The sequence below is a fragment of the Oncorhynchus mykiss genome, chromosome 29, assembly GCF_057628025.1.
Source record: "Oncorhynchus mykiss isolate SJ-2025 chromosome 29, ASM5762802v1, whole genome shotgun sequence".
Lineage (NCBI taxonomy): Eukaryota > Metazoa > Chordata > Actinopteri > Salmoniformes > Salmonidae > Oncorhynchus > Oncorhynchus mykiss.
The window spans coordinates 38,029,154-38,048,435 of NC_143050.1; the positions used below are offsets into that span (position 1 = coordinate 38,029,154).

Below are 19,282 nucleotides of genomic sequence, written 5' to 3' on the forward strand. Positions count from 1 at the left end.
GGAGTGCCAGAGTGTGCTCTGGGCATTCTTAAACTCAGAGTGTTGTCAGATTGTGCGTTTGTAAATTCCGAGCGATTCGGTTTCAGAGCATTCAGAGTGCACACTGGATGCTCTGGCCCGAGGAGTAGGGTTGATCCGAGTGTTCTGACTTAACAACAGCAGTCAAGCACCCAGGCTAACATTGGCTAGCTTGCTAGTTACTTCCAGACACAAATGAGAGAACAGCTCACTCTGACCATTTTACTCGCCCTAGCAGAGCTCGTTAGGCAGTTTTTATGTTATCCAGAGTGTTGGTGACTACAACTGTGCTGCTGGAAACAATTTAATTATGCTTTTTTGCCAACGTTTACTGACACTGGCCATATTCAATGGGTGTTGAGCGTTCGTAAATTTGTCAGTTATTCTGTGCTCTGGCACACTCAGACAAGAGTGCTCTAAAATTGGAGTAGCTAGCCAGAGTGAATTTACCAGCTACATCTATCGACAGTTTGTTGCAGTCACATCGTAAACATTCTATTGAAATAGTTACTTGCGTAGTGGAGTCTTTTGTTTAGATATGCAGCTATCTAGCTAAACAATGAACCATAATCCCAACTCATACCATTAGTACCCTGCATGAATCTGCAGGTAGCTAACCAACCAAGGTCAATGTTAGCCAGCTGACATTAGGCTATAACTAGCAATGCAAATGGATCTGAGATTCAAATATTATTACTACAGAGATCATACACGTAACATTAGCTAGCTAACTAACAGTACACTTTAACTTGAAGCAAAAACAACTTTCTGCCAAAATTATAAATGTTTAATATCTGACAATGTAGCTGGATGGACGATTCTCCCTCTCTGTCACGGATGCAATGGTTGCCCTTTGTTTGAAGATGTAATTCAGAGACAGGTGTTTTATCCAACAGCCTTCTGTGTGTTCTCTTTTGCACTCCGTCTGCATATTTGCAATCAAACGGCAGAATTTTCTCCATCTCCTTAGCTATCATACTCTAATTCCACAGATTTCAAAACTCAACATTTATGCAGTTCTACTATGTGATATCTTTCAAAAAAGCTGTGTTAGAAAGGATTACCTATAAATACTGACCAGCTCATGTTATGGACAGAAGCGTGCTACATGGGAGACCAATCCGAACTCATTACTCGGCATGTCCAGCCCACTAATTATCTCAGCCAATCATGGCTAGTGGGAAGATTTCTAACTTTTTCCATGGCTAAACCAACTAGGCTCTTAATTGAACAAGTGTATTTGTATTTACAGATGGCATACAAGTTTGTTATTAACCTGTTGCGACTCTAGGGGCAGTATTTTCATTTTTGGGAGAAAAAAAACGTAGTAGTAAACGGGATATTTTGTCAGGACATGATGCTAGAATATGCATATAATTGACAGCTTAGGATAGAAAACACTCTAATGTTTCCAAAACTGTAAAGATATTGTCTGTGAGTATAAGAGAACTGATGTTGCAGGCGAAAGCCTGAGAAAAATCCAATCCGGAAGTGCCCCATATTTTGAAAGCACTGCGTTCCACTGAGTCCCTATTTAGCTGTGAATGTGCTATCAACCAGCTTACTACGTATTCCCCAAGGTGTGTACAGCATTGTGACGTAGTTTTACGCATTTATGTTGTAGAATAGCTGTAGGCGGCTACATTGCATAAGTGGTCACCTGATGGCTCCCAGGGTGACTCTCGCGTAAAATACAGAGGTAGCCATTACTCCAATCGGTCCTACTGAAAAACGAATTGTCCCAACTGATATATTATCGAATAGATATTTGAAAAACACCTTGAGGATTGATTATAAACAACGTTTGCCATGTTTCTGTCGATATTATGGAGCTAATTTGGAATATTTTTCACCGTTTTCGTGACTGCAATTTCCGGGCGATTTCTCAGCCAAACGTGAAGAACAAACGGAGCAATTTCGCCTACAAAAATAATATTTTGGGAAAAAATGGACTTTGCCTATCTACCTGGGAGTCTCGTGAGTGAAAACATCTGAAGTTCATCAAAGGTAAATGATTTAATTTGATTGCTTTTCTGATTTTCGTGACAAGGTTGCCTGCTGCTAGCAAGACATAATGCTATGCTAGTCTATCGATAAACTTACATAAATGCTTGTCTATCTTTGGCTGTAAAGCATATTTTGAAAATCTGATTAACAAAAGGCTTTGTTCCAATATATTTCACTTGTGATTTTCATGAATAGGAAGAATTTCTAGGAAGATTTATGTCCGTTGCGTTATGCTAATTAGTGTCAGGCGATGATTACGCTCCCGGACCCGGGATGGGGAGTCACAAGAATTAAGGCACATTCAGTTCAAATGTTCCAGAAGGCTTTTCTGCCAAAAAATGGATTTTGATATTTAAAAGAAAGTTCACTTTCAAATAACGCTCCTGTGAAGTAGTGACACAGGAAATGTTTCCTGAAAGGAGTCACAAATGTCAATGTCACTACACATCAAATTGTTAATGGTCTAAAAATAGCCAAAATAATATGAATGAAAATAGAAAATCTCCAGTAACATCCTACAATATCTCTTATGTGATGAAATCCCAAGAAATGCATTAAAATTCATAATGGCATGCATCCATAATTGTTGAGGTGACTTGGAGGTGAATGATTTCCACGCTGCTGTTAATATAAAACTGCTTCAAACTAAAATCAACGAGTCTGAAAGCTTGTTTTTTTCCCTCAATAAACATAGTAAACCCGTCCTTATGGAGCAGCATGGCTTGATTAAACACACACATGCTGCTTCGGGACTCTCACACATTCACAAAGACCAGCAGAGGCATACATTAACAAAACACTCAAATGCACTTGCACGAACTGAAGCACCTTCTAACATTCTCACACGTTCGCTCACACATTCACACTCAACTGCAGAGGCATACAAACAAGTAGCAAGCCCTCAGCCGTGTGTGTGTGTGTGTGTGTGTGTGTGTGTGTGTGTGTGTGTGTGTGTGTGTGTGTAACTTGCGTGAAGAAACTTGCACTTGTAGAATTTGATATTAGACACCCCGAACACACAGAGAACAGTATCTCAGAGAGAGAGAGAGGGCTATTTTCGGTTGTTAGAACAGTGATTTTACACTGTGAGGACACCAACAGGGAAATCAGAGGCCTACTGAACCAGGAACCACTCCCTTTTTGCTGCTTCGTTTTCAACCTGGGATCTACCTCTCTCTGTGTGTCTGTGTGTGTCTGTGTGTGTCTGTGTGCGTGTACGGGAGTGCGTACGGGAGTGTTTGACCTCAGCAGGTCCCTCCCAGATGTAGAGACATCAAATGATCCATGCTTAATTTGAGGATCCGGCGCCTCTCAGTTTCGGACTGTTTAGTTCCGGAACATATTTGGCCGATCCGGTACCTCTCGTGGCATGAAAACTAATGTTCACTTTTTGCAATGTACAATTTAGAATAAACGTGTTCAAAGTTAATTTGAGTTTCCTCTTTGTTAATTATCCTGCCCCCCTCTAATATATTCAAACCCATGCCTGATATTCTAAAAGTTGATTCGGTTGGGCTGGCCAGGCCTTATGGTTTGCTCAACATTGGAACATATGTTTGATACCAACTCGTGAATGTGGCAGTGTGAGAAGCGCGCTTGTATTCCTCACAGAACTAGAATGAGATTCCCTTTCTATGATCTCTCTGCTCTGATAGACATGCGCCTGAAACTCTCATTTTTCCAGCATCGCACTTCATCATCATTTATTTCTTATAAAATCACAGCCGAGCAAAGGGTTCTGGAGGAGCTGCAGCACCCCTGATGAATTGAAATAAATTTGCCAAAGTTATAGAATTGCTGGTCTGTTCAAAAAGAAATGAAATAATTCTGAATAGCCTACTACACCATGAGAATGCCCATAATGTAATTTAGACACAAAGGATCAATAGCTTCTTTTAACTAGAACTGCTGGGCCTCGAGGGACCCCCCTTCAAGCTAATGAGCAGTCATTCTGACTGCAACATTCTCACAACGTAATTAATGCATTTAATATATGCTATCGCAAAAAAAACAAAGTATTGGGTGTTTCTGATTATGAAGGCCTTGTCTTTTTATTTTAATAACACGTTAGCCTTCTCATTCGTTTATGTTACTGTAGGCTACACGTACAAAAAAAAAATACACAACAATTCAAGTGTTCAATTTCTTTTAATTTGTGGAGTGCTTTTGTTACAACTATGAAACAGAAAGCATAGGTGTTGGAACAGGGTAACAGCTTCTTTTTATAATGACTAAATTTAAAAAATACCCCAACCAATCGGGGTCAGCAAGACCCATGGTCAAATGACGAAAACCTCCGTAGCCTAAACATCACAATAAGCTCCAAGTGGTCTTGATAAATAGTGAAAATCAGCACAAAAGCAATAACGGCATTGAATAGAAGTGTGGACATGACAGCAGTCAAAAATAGTCAATTATTCTCAGCTCATGCTTACATTGTGTGCATCTTCACACAATGGGAACAGTTTGATTTAATTTAGCTCCTATGACTTCTCCTAACAATTGACACAAATCTGGGTAACTTTCAATAGCTTGACACTCTTTGGCATACATTTGTTTGGTTAGTCTCCGGTTCTCTCTTTATTGTGTCCCATTGTCTTGTCATTCTTCAGCACCGTTGTAGAGTACAATGGCTGTGCAGGTGCCTTATTTTGTGCAGAGGGAGGGAGCTCCCATCTGACTTTGTTCATGGTGCTGGCCAGGCTTGTTTTCTTTGTAAGCAGCTTGCTCGCCAATGACAGTGAAGTGAAAAAATTGTCCTTGGTGACATTTCTCCCCTTGCCAACGTAAGGTTCCACAAGCCTCATCACCACATTCTCCGACACCTGCTCACCTGCTGCCCGATGTGAATCTGTTCCCGGATATTGAACGCCTTATCTATATTGTTCGCTTGCCCTCAATCATGAACTCACACATTCTCCCCCTTTCTCTCCCATTATACTTTACTTATTTTATTTCAATGTGTGTGACATTTGTTTCTGTAAAGTTTAGGTTCAATTTCGAGACAATTATTATGCGGAAAACCCAGGTTGGAAACAATTGGCTCCTGCTGAAAAGAGAAGACACACATCTGTCTGCTGCTCATTATAGCCTTCTAAAGCAGCTCTGCAATGGCCTGGGGTGACTCCCCTTACTACACTAGATGCATCAAGTGTTTAAGTAAGTGTGTGTGCACGCACGCGCAATATCAACAGTCCCTTATCTCTGGTAAATCTTGGCATCAGAAAGGGTTACACGCTATGGTTACAAGCCAAAGAACCCCTATCACACAGTTTTTGCAGATTGGGCGGCGGTATATTCATGCTGCAAACCGCCCATTCCATGTCATTCCAAAGATGCTCTGTAGGGTTCGGTCAGCAACAATGTTCAGATACACTGTGGTGTTCAATCATTGCTTAATTGGTATCAAGGGACCTAACGTGTGCCAGGAAAACATTAATCGTACCAGTATACCACCGCCACCCGTCTGTAGCATTGACAGCAGGCAGGGTGGGTCCAAATCCTGACTTTAATATTGGTGAATCTCTTATACAAATGGTTAAAGTTATGTACAGCAACCCCAGATGTAAAACAGTAAATAATGGTTACTTCTCAGAGAGTATTGCACTTTTAAGAGGAGTTAAACAAGGCTGTTCTTTGTCTATATATCTATTAAAAATAGCCATTGAAATGTTAGCTATGAAAATTAGATCCAACAAGAACATCAAGGGGTTAGAAATCCAGGGGATAATGTATGCTGAGGACTCTAGTTTTGTCATAATTCCGCAATTTGGATCCCTTCACAGTCTAATTGAAGATCTTAATCATTTATCTATCCTCTCTGGAGTAAAACCTAATTATGACAAGTATACCATATTACGTATTGGATCGTTCAAAAATACAGTGTTTACACTACCTTGTAGTTTACCAATAAAATGGGTGAGTGGTGAAGTAGACATACTTGGTATTCACATCTCAAAAATTATAAATGAACTTACCACAATCAATTTCAATAGAAAGTAAAGAAAAAATAAATAAGATTCTGAAACCATGGAGAGGTAAACACTTGTCTATTTAAGGAAAAATCACATTGCTTAACTCTTTGGTCCTGCCTACTCCAGACGACTAATCTTTTAAATCACATGAGCAAAAGATATTTCATTTTATTTGGAATGCTTATGCTCATACATAAGCTATACTTAAACCCAAAATTATTCTCCCGTAGATTATTAAGAAAGGCTCATCCTTTGTTAAAAAAATTGACTTTTTGCCTTTATACAGATTACAACTTCTCATTTTTGACTAATTGAAAATTAAATTTTGTCTAAAGTATCGCCTTTCTTAAACAAGCCATACAAAGCTGATTACAATTTCAGTTTTATCCACCAGAAAAGATAGAACAAACATTACAACCAATGTTATAGTTAAACTCAAATATACTGATAAAAATAAATAAAAATCTTAATGGAAAAAATTGAAATAAATTGTATTATATTTATTAATGATGTTATGAATAGAAATGGGTGGAGTTGTCACATATGCAGCTATTGGAATACCTGCTCAATACAAACTTACAACCAACTGATTGCAGCAGTACCGAAACTATCCCTGAGGCCCACCTCCCGGCCTACTCAGTAGTTCACCCGGACTCCACCCAAACACGGCTAGAACACACTACTCCACCGGATCCTTGCCGTAAGCTCTGGACCTTGGCACCGGATCACCGCTGCTACCGAGTGGCAAATAGTGGCTAACGCCCCTGCCCAAAGCTAGCACCAGTGAGCCATGAGCAAGGCGCATCTCCCGGATAGAAAAATAAATTCCTACAACTACAATACCTCTTTCGCCATCTGGCTTGGATCTTTAGTAGACACGGCGCCCCGCCGCACCACCACGACAGATCTGCCGACGAATACTCCATCCACTGTGCCTTCAAACGGCCTCCGCCGGACGCCGGAGCAGACGTTTCTACTAGCCTCGGGCTACTAACTTTAAATGCTGCGTCGCCCACGTGATAGAGTGGTAGCGACTACTCCGCGGCTTCCCTGTCCCATATATTGCTGTCCCCTGCACCCTATGATCACTTGTCTACATAGCTGATGCCCGCTGGACTGTCCATTAATCACGGAAATCCATTCTGTTTATATATTTATTTTTTTGTTTTGTTGATTTATTTATTATTATTATTATTTTATTTATTTATTTATTATTCTTTTTTGTTTTTATCTGTCGGCCCCAGCCGCGAACTCAAGCTCTGTGTAGTTAACTTCTTATGGCTGCAGGGGCAGTATTGAGTAGCTTGGATGAAAGGTGCCCATATCAAACGGCCTGCTCCTCAGTCATAGTTGCTAATATGTGCATATTATTATTAGTATTGGATAGAAAACACTGAAGATTCTAAAACTGTTTCTAAAACTGTTTGAATTATGTTTGTGAGTATAACAGAACTCATATAGCAGGCAAAAAACTGAGAAATTCCACTTCCTGGTTTTTCAACCAAGGTCTCATTGAAATTACAGCGAGAAATGGATGAGTTTTCACTTCCTACGCCTTCCACTAGATGTCACCAGTCAATAGAACTTTGTCTGATGACTCTAATGTGAAGGGGGGTCGAATGAGACAGGAAATAGTCACCATAGCCATGAGTGGACCATGCTTTCACCAGGCACGTTCACAGATGAAGGACCTGTGTTCCATCGCTCATCTGAAGTCATTCTAATTCTCCGGTTGGAACGTTATTCAAGATATATGTAAATAACATTCTAAAGATTGATTTAGTACATCGTTTGACAAGTTTCTATTGACTGTTACGGAACTTTTGGACATTTCGTCACGTTATAGTGGACACGCTTTGTGACTTTGGAATTGTTTACCAAACGCGCTAACCAAAGTAGCTAATTGGACATAAATAGCGGACATTTTCGAACAAATCAAGCATTTATCGTGGACCTGGGATTTCTAGGACTGCATTCTGATGAAGTTCATCAAAGGTAAGGAAACATTTATCATGTATTTTCTGGTTTCTGTTGACTCCGACATGGAGGCTAATTTGGATACTGTTCTGAGCGCCGTCTCAGAATATTGCATGGGTTGCTTTTTCCGTAAACTTTTTTAAAAATCTGACACAGCGGTTGCATTAAGGAGAGGTATATCTATAATTCCATGTGTATAACTTGTATTATCATCTACATTTATGATGAGTATTTCTGTTGAAACGATGTGGCTATGCATAATCACTTGATGTTTTTGGAACTAGTGAATCTAACGCGCCAATGTAAACTCAGATTTTTTTTATATTAATATGAACTTTATCGAACAAAACATGCATGTATTGTGTAACATGAAGTCCTATGAGTATCATCTGATGAAGATAATTCAAGGTTAGTGATTAATTTTATCTTTATTTATGCTTTTTGTGAATGCCATATTTTGCTGGAAAATGGCTGTGCTTATTGTGGTTTGGTGGAGACCTAACATAATCGTTTGTAGTGCTTTCGCTGAAAAGCCTATTTGAAATCGGACACTTTGGTGGGATTAACAACGAGAATAGCTTTAAAATTATATAAGACACATGTATGTTTTAGGAATTGTAATTATGAGATTTCTGTGGTTTGAATTTGGCGCCCTCTATTTTCACTGGTAGTTGTCATATCGATCCCGATATGGGGATTGCAGCCATAACAACTTAACCCACCCTCTCTGCACAGTCATCGCCATTTTACCTGTTGTTGTTTTAGCTGATTAGCTGTTGTTGTCTCACCAATTGTTGTCTTAGTTAGCTCTCCAAATCAACACCTGTGATTACTTTATGCCTCGCTGTATGTCTCTCTCATATGTCAATATGCCTTGTATACTGTTTTTTAGGTTAGTTATCATTGTTTTAGTTTACTGGGGAGCCGCTAGTTCCACTCATTATACCTCTGATACCTCCTTTGTCCCACCTCCCACACATGCGGTGACCTCACCCATTATAACCAGCTTATCCAAAGATACAACCTCTCTTATCATCACTCAGTTCCTGGGCTTACCTCCGCTGTACCTTCACCCCACCATACCAATGTCTGCACATTATGCCCTAAATCTATTCTACCACGCCCAGAAATCTGCTCCTTTTATTCATTGTCCACAACGCTCTAGGTAACCAGTTTTGATAGCCTTTAGCCGTACCCTCATCCTCCTCTGTTCCTCGGGGGATGTGGAGGTAAACCCAGGCTCTGCATGTCCCCAGGCACCCTCATTTGTTGACTTCTGTGATCGAAAAAGCCTTGGTTTCATGCATGTCAACATCAGAAACCTCCTCCCTAAGTTTGTTTTACTCACTGCTTTAGAACACTCCGCCAACCCTGATGTCCTTGCCGTGTCTAAATCCTAGCTTAGGAAGGCAACCAGCAATTCTGAAATTTCCATACCCAGCTACATCTTCCATCAAGATAGAACTGCCAAAGGGGGAGGAGTTGCAATCTACTGCAGAGATAGCCTGAAATGTTCTGTCATACTTTACAGGTCTATACCCAAACAGTTTGAACTTCTCATTTTAAAAATGAACCTCTCCAGAAATAAGTCTCTCACTGTTGCCGCCTGCTAACAACCCCCCTCCGCTCCCAGCTGTGCCCTGGACACCATTGGTGAATCGATCGCCCCCCCATCTAGCTTCAGAGTTCGTTCTGTTAGGTGACCTAAACTGGGATATGCTTAACACCGCGGCAGTCCTACAATCTAAGCTAGAAGCCCTCAATCTCACACAAATCATCAAGGAACCCACCAGGTACAACCCTAAATCCGTTAACATGGGCACCCTCATAGACATTATCCTGACCAACTTGCCCTCCAAATACACCTCCGCTGTTTTCAATCAGGATCTCTGCGATCACTGGCTCATTGCCTGTATCCGCTATGGGTCCGCGGTCAAACGACCACCCCTCATCACTATCAAACGCTCCCTAAAACACTTCTGCGACTAGGCATTTCTAATCGACCTGGCCCGGGTATCATGTAATTATATCGACCTCATCCCGTCAGTCGAGGATGCCTGGTCATTCTTTAAAAGTAATTTCCTCACCATCTTAGATAAGCATGCCCCGGTCAAAAAATGCAGAACTAAGAACAGATATAGCCTTTGGTTCACTCCAGACCTGACTGCCCTTGACCAGCACAAAAACATCCTGTGGCAGACTGCAATAGCATCAAATAGTCCCCACGATATGCAACTGTTCAAGGAAGTCAGGAACCAATACACGCAGTCAGTCAGGAAAGCAAAGGCTAGCTTTTTCAATCAGAATTCCGCATCCTGTAGCTCTAACTGCAAAAAGTTTTGGGACACTGTAAAGTCCATGGAGAACAAGAGCACCTCCTCCCAGCTGACCACTGCACTGAGGCTAGGTAACACGGTCACCACTGATAAATCCATGATTATCGAAAATTTCAATAAGCATTTCTCAACGGCTGGCCATGCCTTCCTCATGGCTACTCCAACCCCAGCCAACAGCCCCCCCCCCCCCCCCCCCCCCCCCCCAGCTACTCGTCCAAGCCTCCACAGCTTCTTCTTCACCCAAATCCAGACAGCAGATGTTCTGAAAGAACTGAAAAACCTGGACCCGTACAAATCAGCTGGGCTAGACAATCTGGACCCTCTCTTTCTAAAACTATCAGCCACCATTTTTGCAACCCCTATTACCAGCCTGTTCAACCTCTCTTTCGTATCGTCCAAGATCCCTAAAGATTGGAAAGCTGCAGCAGTCATCCCCCTCTTCAAAGGGTGTGACACCCTAGACCCAAACTGTTACAGACCTATATCTATCCTGCCCTGCATATCTAAAGCCTTCGAAAGCCAAGTTAATAAACAAATCACTGACCATTTCGATTCCCACCGTACCTTCTCCGCTGTGCAATCCGGCTTCCGAGCCGGTCATGGGTGCACCTCAGCCAGGCTCAAGGTACTAAACGATGTCATAACCGCCATCGATAAAAGACAGTACTGTGCAGCCATCTTCATCGACCTGGCCAAGGCTTTCGACTCTTTCAATCACCGTATTCTTATCGGCAGACTCAATAGCCTTGGTTTTTATAATGACTGCCTCGCCTGGCTCACCAACTACTTTGCAGACAGAGTTCAGTGTGTCAAATCGGAGGGCATGTTGTCCGGACCTCTGGCAGTCTCTATGGGGGTACCACATGGTTCAATTCTCGGGCCGACTTTTCTCTCTGTATATATCAATGATGTCGCTCTTGCTGCGGGCGATTCCCTAATCCACCTCTACGCAGACGACACCATTCTGTATACTTCTGGCCCTTCCTTAGACACTGTGCTAACTAACCTTCAAACGAGCTTCAATGCCATACAACACTCCTTCGGTGGCCTCCAACTGCTCTTAAACTCTAGTAAAACCAAAATGCATGCTTTTCAACCATTCGCTGCCCACACCCGCCCGACTAGCATCACCACCCTGGACGGTTCCGACCTAGAAAATGTGGACAACTATAAATACCTAAGTGTCTGGCTAGACTGTAAACTCTCCTTCCAGACTCATATTAAACATCTCTAATCCAAAATCAAATCTAGAATCAGCTTTCTATTTCACAACAAAGCCTCCTTCACTGACTATCCTACCAATCCTCGACTTCGGCAATGTCATCTACAAAATAGCTTCCAACACTTTACTCAGCAAACTGGATGCAGTCTATCACAGTGCCATCCATTTAGTTACCAAATCACCTTATACCACCCACCACTGCGACCTGTATGCTCTAGTCCGCTGGCCCTCGCTACATACAGTATTCGTCACCAGACCCACTGGCTCCAGGTCATCTATAAGTCTATGCGAGGTAAAGCTCCGCCTTATCTCAGTTCACTGGTCACAATAACAACACCCACCCGTAGCACACGTTCCAGCAAGTATATCTCACTGATCATCCCCAAAGCCAACACCTCATTTGGACACCTTTCCTTCCAGTTCTCTGCTGCCTAAATCGCTGAAATTGGAGACCTTTATTTCCCTCACCAACTTTAAACATGAATTATCTGGCCAGCTAACCGATCGCTGCAGCTGTACATAGTCCATCTGTAAATAGCCCACCCAATCTATCTACCTCATCCACATACTGTTTTTCATTTATGGTGGTTTATGAACTGGTACAAAAAACAACACTTGATTCAACACTTAATTAAGAGTTTTCCCATTTAAATGATTATATAAACTTCTTGCCACCAGCAGGATGCTATATACATGGGGCATACAACCATCTCAGCTCTGTAGATTTTCATTAGATCATTTATTCTGGCATTGTCCCTATATAGCTTGTTTCTGGTCACAGGTTCAGGAAAGGTTAAAAAAAAATCACAACATGCACTTAAAATTCACCTTACAGATAGCAGTATTGGGGCGATTTGGAAAGCCATTGTCAGTCAATAAATAATATAATAATACTCATAGGAAAGGTTTTCATCTTTAGCTCACAATATGTGGATACTAAATTATTAGAAAGGTAAAAAAATTATGTAATACATCATGGCACATGGAAACCAAACAAGGGAAGTCTATGGTGATAGGTGGGATGGGCTGAGAGTGGCTGAGGGTTAGGACTAAAGAGCTTATGTTTGGTAATGTATTATTGTATGTGACTGCTTTATATAAAAGTACCATGTTTTTAAAATGTATGTGTACATGTAGCAGAAAACCTGTTAAAAAACAAAATATATATATTTGTCCTTCGAAGGGAGGTGGGGGGGGGTTGTTGGAGGGGTTAATACTTTTTTTTACCCATTTGAAACTGCCTATTTCTCAGCCCTAGAAACTAGAATATGCATATAATTGTCAGATTAGGATAGGAAACTCTAAAGTTTCCAAAACGGCAAAAATATTGTCTGTGAGTATAACAGCACTGATATTGCAGGCAAAAGCCTGAGGAAAATCCAATCAGGAAGTGCCTCTTATTTTGAAACCTCTCTGTTCCTATGCATGCCTATCCTCAATTTAAAGGGATATCAACCAGATTCATTTTTCTATGGCTTCCCTAAGGTGTCAACAGTCTTTAGACATAGTTTCAGGCTTTAGTTTTGAAAAATGAGCGTGAAGGATCACATTGCGTAAGTGGATAGGTGGGGGCTCTCAGAGTGAGTTTTGTGCAACTGAGTAAAGCGGCCATTGTTTCTCCCGCTGTTATTGAAAAAGCTACACACTCGGTTGATATATTATTGAATATATATTTTAAAAACAACTTGAGGATTGATTATAAAAAACGTTTGACATGTTTTGACATTTTGACATTATTGGTTATTATTTGGAATATATGTCTGCGTTGTCGTGACCGCTCTTTCCTGTGGATTTCTGAACATAACGTGACAAACAAAGATTGATATTTTGGGTATAAAAATAATCTTTATGGAACAAAAGGAACATTTGTTGTGTAACTGGGAGTCTCGTGAGTGAAAACATCCGAAGATCATCAAAGGTAAACTATTTTTTTTATTGCTTTTCTGATTTTCGTGACCTAGCAACTTAATGCTTAGTGTACATAGCTGTGCTATCGGTAAACTTACACAAACGCTTGGATTGCTTTCGCTGTAAAACATAATTTCAAAATCTGAGACGACAGGTGGATTAACAAAAAGCTAAACTGTGTTTTGCAATATTGCACAACTGTGTTTTGCAATATTGTGATTTCATAAATATGAATATTTTTTAGTAATATTATTTGACTGTGGCGCTATGCTATTCAGCGGTTGCTGATGACAATTATCCCGGTACCGGGATGGGTAGCATCAAGAAGTTAAAGGAAAAAAGAAAAAATAACTAAAAAGTACATTTACAAAATAACCTGACTCTGCCATCGGCATGACGGAACAGGAACTGGGATTCGTCGGACCAGAAAATGTTTATTCACTTCTCAATTGTCCAGTGTTGGTGATCATGTGCCCACTGGAGCTTCTTCTTGTTTTATTTGGCTACCTAAGTATGGTTCTCAATCAGAGACAATGATAGACAGCTGCCTCTGATTGAGAACCATACCCGGCCAAACACACAGAAATAGAAAACATAGAACACAAACCATAGAATGCCCACCCCAACTCACGTGACAGGGCGTGACAGTCCAACTCAAGCAAATGTGGTGACACACAGAGCAACTCAAACAGTGAAATTGCAGCAATGATTTAAAACACCTACATACTCCTCTGTTTCCACGTCTTTTGTTATGTGGTTCCAATGAAATGATGGAACCCTGTTCCATGCTGAAGACCTAGCTAGCCAGTAACTAGCTAATACCAGCCACAGATGAAAGGGGAGACATATAAGTATCTTTGCCATAGATCAATAGTGTAAACGTTGAAATATATTTGCTGACACCCTACAGTCAAATTGTGTCACCAGTAGAGTAGCTATCTAGCTATATAAACCACGCCCCTCTGCAAACAAGCCTTCTCCGATGATGGTTACAAGGTGATACCTCTCTAAATTAGGTAAGAGAATATAATTTTACCATTGGTGTATTAAAATTAGAGTTAGGTTGATGTCACCCTATCCCTTTAATAATCCCTCTTTCTGAATCCAACTTTTTGACATGGGGGACATGACCAGTAACTTTATGAAATAACAGTACATTTTAGTCATCATACTTTCATCTGGTTTCAATCAAACAGCATCCAATTTCACACCAAAAAATATGATATGACAATTACTTTCATTTTGACATGCATTAAACAGAACACATTCGACAGAATGACATTTACTCTCATGGGGGAGCAAAAATAACTATCTGAAAGTCACACCCCTACTAAGCCACGTCTCCAGTCTTCTGATCTGACCCTTTGGATCATAGCTCAATAACCCAGCAACAACAATCCAATTTAAAGAACACAATGGGTTGTTTGTGACCCAATTGGCTTTGACAAAATAACCCAATGTGTGTTCTGTCCAATATTTACCCAAATTGGGTTGTTTATAACCCAGCATTATTTTTATAGTGCATACACCCAGCATTTTTTCGAGGGCCCTGTAGATTCAAAAACATCATTCATGGAACTCGGAGGTGAATAGCCAATATCACACAGTGCAAGTCCAAAGTCTCTCTTCCCCTTTCTCGGCTATTTCTCTATCTGTGAAGCAATTTCAACTCCAGAGAATAGCACTGTCTCTTCCGAGGCTTGCATTGAGGGAAACAAAATAACCTATTAGCCATCCACTTGATATACAGCTGGGTTTACAAACTGTGACAGGAACAAGAAGTGCCATAGCCAGGGGAGAGAGAGGGGAGCTCCACTGCTACTCCCACGGAATAGAGCGCTGCACCCAAATACAGTGTGACTATCCGGGATCCTTCGGGAGTCCCTACCTTTTGAAGTTGACATTTCACATGGTTAAGGTAATCGTTAATGTTTGGGTTATGGGAAGGTAAGGGTTATGGTTATGGTTGGGGTTAGGATAACGGTAGTGGTTGAGGTTACGGTTAGGGTTTAGGGAATGGACATCCACGGACTCGATTAGCACCTAGCCTTCTAGCGGGAGGCAAACAAAATACTGCGCCAAAGTTGCACCTGCCTTTCTGGCGCTCTATACAAAATCTATAAAGACTACCAATACAGCGCACAGCTGCGCAAGGAAAATGTGTACAAGGAGGGTAGGTACATACCTGTTTTTTATGCCGTGGTCCATCTTCGAGTTCCAAAGTGCTGTTCATGATTCCCCATCGGCCATTTACCATTCTCTGGAGAACCTTTAGACCAGAACCGCCTGTTGGTACGAGGCGGGGGTGAAGGAGAACGCTCTATTTTTGTGTATCTTTCCAGGCGATCTACTACATAGAAAGGGGTGTTAGCTCTAAGTGTTCGCGCACAGAGGGAGAGAGAAGCTAAACAACTTCTCTACCACAGGGGCTGGCTACGGTTCTAGAAGGAGTGGCGGGGAACTAAACATAGTCAACTCATATGTAACGTAGTTACAGAACTGAACTTCGATTTCTCGGATTTTCTTCGGTAGTTTTTTTTTACCGTTAAAGTCCAAGTAGTAGAGAATCCGATAAAAAAGCCACTTGGAAAGCCGGTCATCCAAATAAATTTGTCTGGGTAAAAATATCTCCTTTGCGGTCTCCAATCGTTCAGGAAGTGCAAACTAGGTGTTATCCTCAGTATTGTTGAAATAGTAAAAAATTACGTCTGGATAGTTCCAGACTGTGTCACGTTTTGAGTGAAAAGGAGAAAGCCAAGGTGCAGTAGCCTATCGCCTGATTTCTTGCTATGCGGTCCACTTCATCCCTGCACTATCCACTGCTGACTATGAGGCTCTGGTCGGCGGCGACGCGGAACAGATGAGGGATAAAGCCTGCCCTAGTTTAGAAGCTGATCTGCATGAGGAGGGTTATTTCACACAGATGCTTTTGACAAGAGCGGTGCAGGGGTTCAGATTAGCGGGCTCAATGTGTGTGCTGCCGCGCGGCGCTGCGTTCCTTTGAAGCTGTCATGCGCGCGGCACGTTCCACCCAGGCTCCCCGTTCTGCTCCGTTCTGTCTGCTGTACCCTCCACGCGCAGCTGGGCTACTGCTGTACCTCTGTCACCGACTCTGCCACCGCACAGCTCGAGCTGTACCGCCTACCCCCTACACTGCTTTTCCTGGGCCCCCGAGACTCCTTCACTCTGCAGAAACCAATGTGCGAAAAGATAACAGAACAAAACACACACGAGACTATTGTGGGTTAGATACAACTCTCAATAGAATGTGCTGATAAATGAATGTAGTCTATCTATTCCTCTCTCTCTCTCTCTTTCTCCCAAATCGTATGTGTTGTGTCGCTACCAACAGGCTACAGATGAAACGTCTGGGTTGAAGCAAAAGCAAGTCCTTGCCTGATTTAATTGAAGCTACTTGTTTTTCATAGCGTGTGGATGCACACAATCTATGTGCCTTATGCAGCAATGTCACCTACATTTGTTGGATACCTAACTCTGATAACAGGTTATTAAATGGAGTATGTATTAACAATAGTAGGAAACACAGTTTCGTTATGCTTATGTGTTACACCACACGCATGCTGTACCTGTAACTTGCAAAGCATTTGCATGTAGTTGTTAAAAGTGTATCCCTATAGGTGCAGAGAAAATGTAATATTTCCATAGACATCAAGTTGCATTAATAAAAACATGAGTTTAATATGTTGAATTAACCGTGCACGATTCCCCTGGATAAAATGCATTTAATTATATTGACAGGTATTGATTTAGCATAACGAAATGAGACACCACACTTGATACCATAAATAAAAACAATTCCTTGAGGACGTCACTAGTGTTATTAACTGCCTATCAACTCACAAAATGGACACATTGACTTGGCATCAGCAGCTGTGCGTGGATAAAACCCCTGGGAAAGGAAAGCCAAGTCAGAAAAAAAGCCATATAATCGCGTTGTTTGCTCTATAATCTGTTAGTTCATATGCCTTGACACCGTGATATATAGGCCTAAAGTCGAAACAATAAGAAGACGCAGTGGCAGAATAAATTCAACCACACCTTTGTTTCATCACACAACCGGAGAGCAACATCTGTCCGGTGAAGTCAACAAAACATAGCGCTCTGCCTCCTCTCCAATCCGAGTGGCTATTCCTCGCGCACCTAGAATCGAACGCTTCAGTATAGCCCAAATATGTGTAATTTTACATTTTAAAACCTATAATATATTATATGTGGCATAAACACACCCAGTCACAATGTTTTAATCTGATTAGGCTAATTCAAAAGTATCCTGTAATCATGTTAATCCATAATATAATTTCAGTATCCTCAAAATGGCTTGACATTAAAAAACACTAGAGTTGATGTCCGCAGTCCCACGGCAATCGAATAAGCATAATAAAAACATCTCCATCAAAATCAATCATTTTAAACTAGAGATATATCTTTTTTATTGAATGGGCTGTGTCTCAATTAACTGCATCTGCTGATGTCGTCCTTTCGCATCTGCGCATCTGCAGAGAAAAGTGGCAGGGCCAGAGCAGTGTTTATCAGACCGACCATGAGACGTCCCGAAAATCGGAATTGTCACGAAACGTCTGTAGCGTCCAAACAGTTTGGGCTACAAACTATTATGAAGCCTATATAGAAAAAAGCTTGTCTGAAGTTGTTACGTCCAATCTCCCAACTTCTTTCTGTAATATTACCCCTTGATTGAAAAGTGAGTCTATCCCAAACACAAAACATTTTGGTTGTTTTGCTATTGGACACCCACAAGCCTCACAAGACTAGTCTGAATGTAGCCTAGGTACCAGTTTTAAAAAATGAATGAAATATACAGTTGAAGTCGGAAGTTTACATACACCTCAGCCAAATACATTTAAACTCAGTTTTTCACAATTCCTGACATTTAATCCTAGTAAAAATTCACTGTTCTATCTCAGTTAGGAGCACCACTTTATTTTAAGATTGTGAAATGTCAGAATAATAGTAGAGATAATTATTGATTTCAGCATTTATTTCTTTCATCACATTCCCAGTGGGCCAGAAGATTACATACACTCAATTAGTATTTGGTAGCATTGCCTTTAAATTGTTTAACTTGGGTCAAACGTTTCAGGTAGCCTTCCACAAGCTTCCCCTTTTGTGGGGAAAAACTCGTTCTGATTGGCTGTGCCTGGCTCCGCAGTGGGTGGGCCTATGCCCTCCCAGGCCCACCCACAGCTGCACCCCTGCCCAGTCATGTGAAATCCATAGATTAGGGCCTAATGAATTTACTTCAATTGACTGATTTCCTTAAATGAACTGTAACTTAGTAAAATCTTCGAAATTATTGCATTTGATTTATATTTTTATTTAATAAAAAAAAGTAACGTCCCTTTTTCAGGACTTTTTCAGGACCCCTAATTTGTAAAAATCCAAAAAGCTTCACAGATCTTCATTGTAAACGATTTAACACTGTTTCCCATGCTTTTTCAATGATCCATAAACAATTAATGAACATGCAACTGTGGAACCATCGTTAAGACACTAACAGCTTACAGACGGTAGGCAATTAAGGTCACACTTCTACTGACTCTGAAAAACACCAAAAGAAAGATGCCCAGGGTCCCTGCTCATCTGCGTGAACATGCCTTAGCCATGCTGCAAGGAGGCATGAGGACTGCAGATGTGGCCAGGGCAATAAATTGCAATGTCCGTACTGTGGGATGCCTAAGACAGCGCTACAGGGAGACAGGACGGACAGCTAATTGTCCTCGCAGTGGCAGACCATGTGTGACAACATCTGCACAGGATCGGTACATCCGAACATCACACCTACGGGAAAGGTACAGGATGGA

At 41.3% G+C, this 19,282-nt stretch overlaps 1 protein-coding gene across 1 annotated transcript in view; it reads right to left on the reverse strand.

Moving 5' to 3' along the window:
• The window catches only part of fibcd1b (fibrinogen C domain containing 1b), a 250,469-nt gene extending 233,586 nt beyond the window's left edge, over positions 1 to 16,883 (reverse strand). Inside the window, exon 1 of the mRNA XM_021590592.3 lies at positions 15,628 to 16,883. Within this exon, the coding sequence (XP_021446267.1) occupies positions 15,628 to 15,699 (72 nt within the window). The 5' untranslated portion in view covers positions 15,700 to 16,883. The remainder of the gene's footprint in view (positions 1 to 15,627) is intronic.
• Positions 16,884 to 19,282: the final 2,399 nt, after the last annotated feature.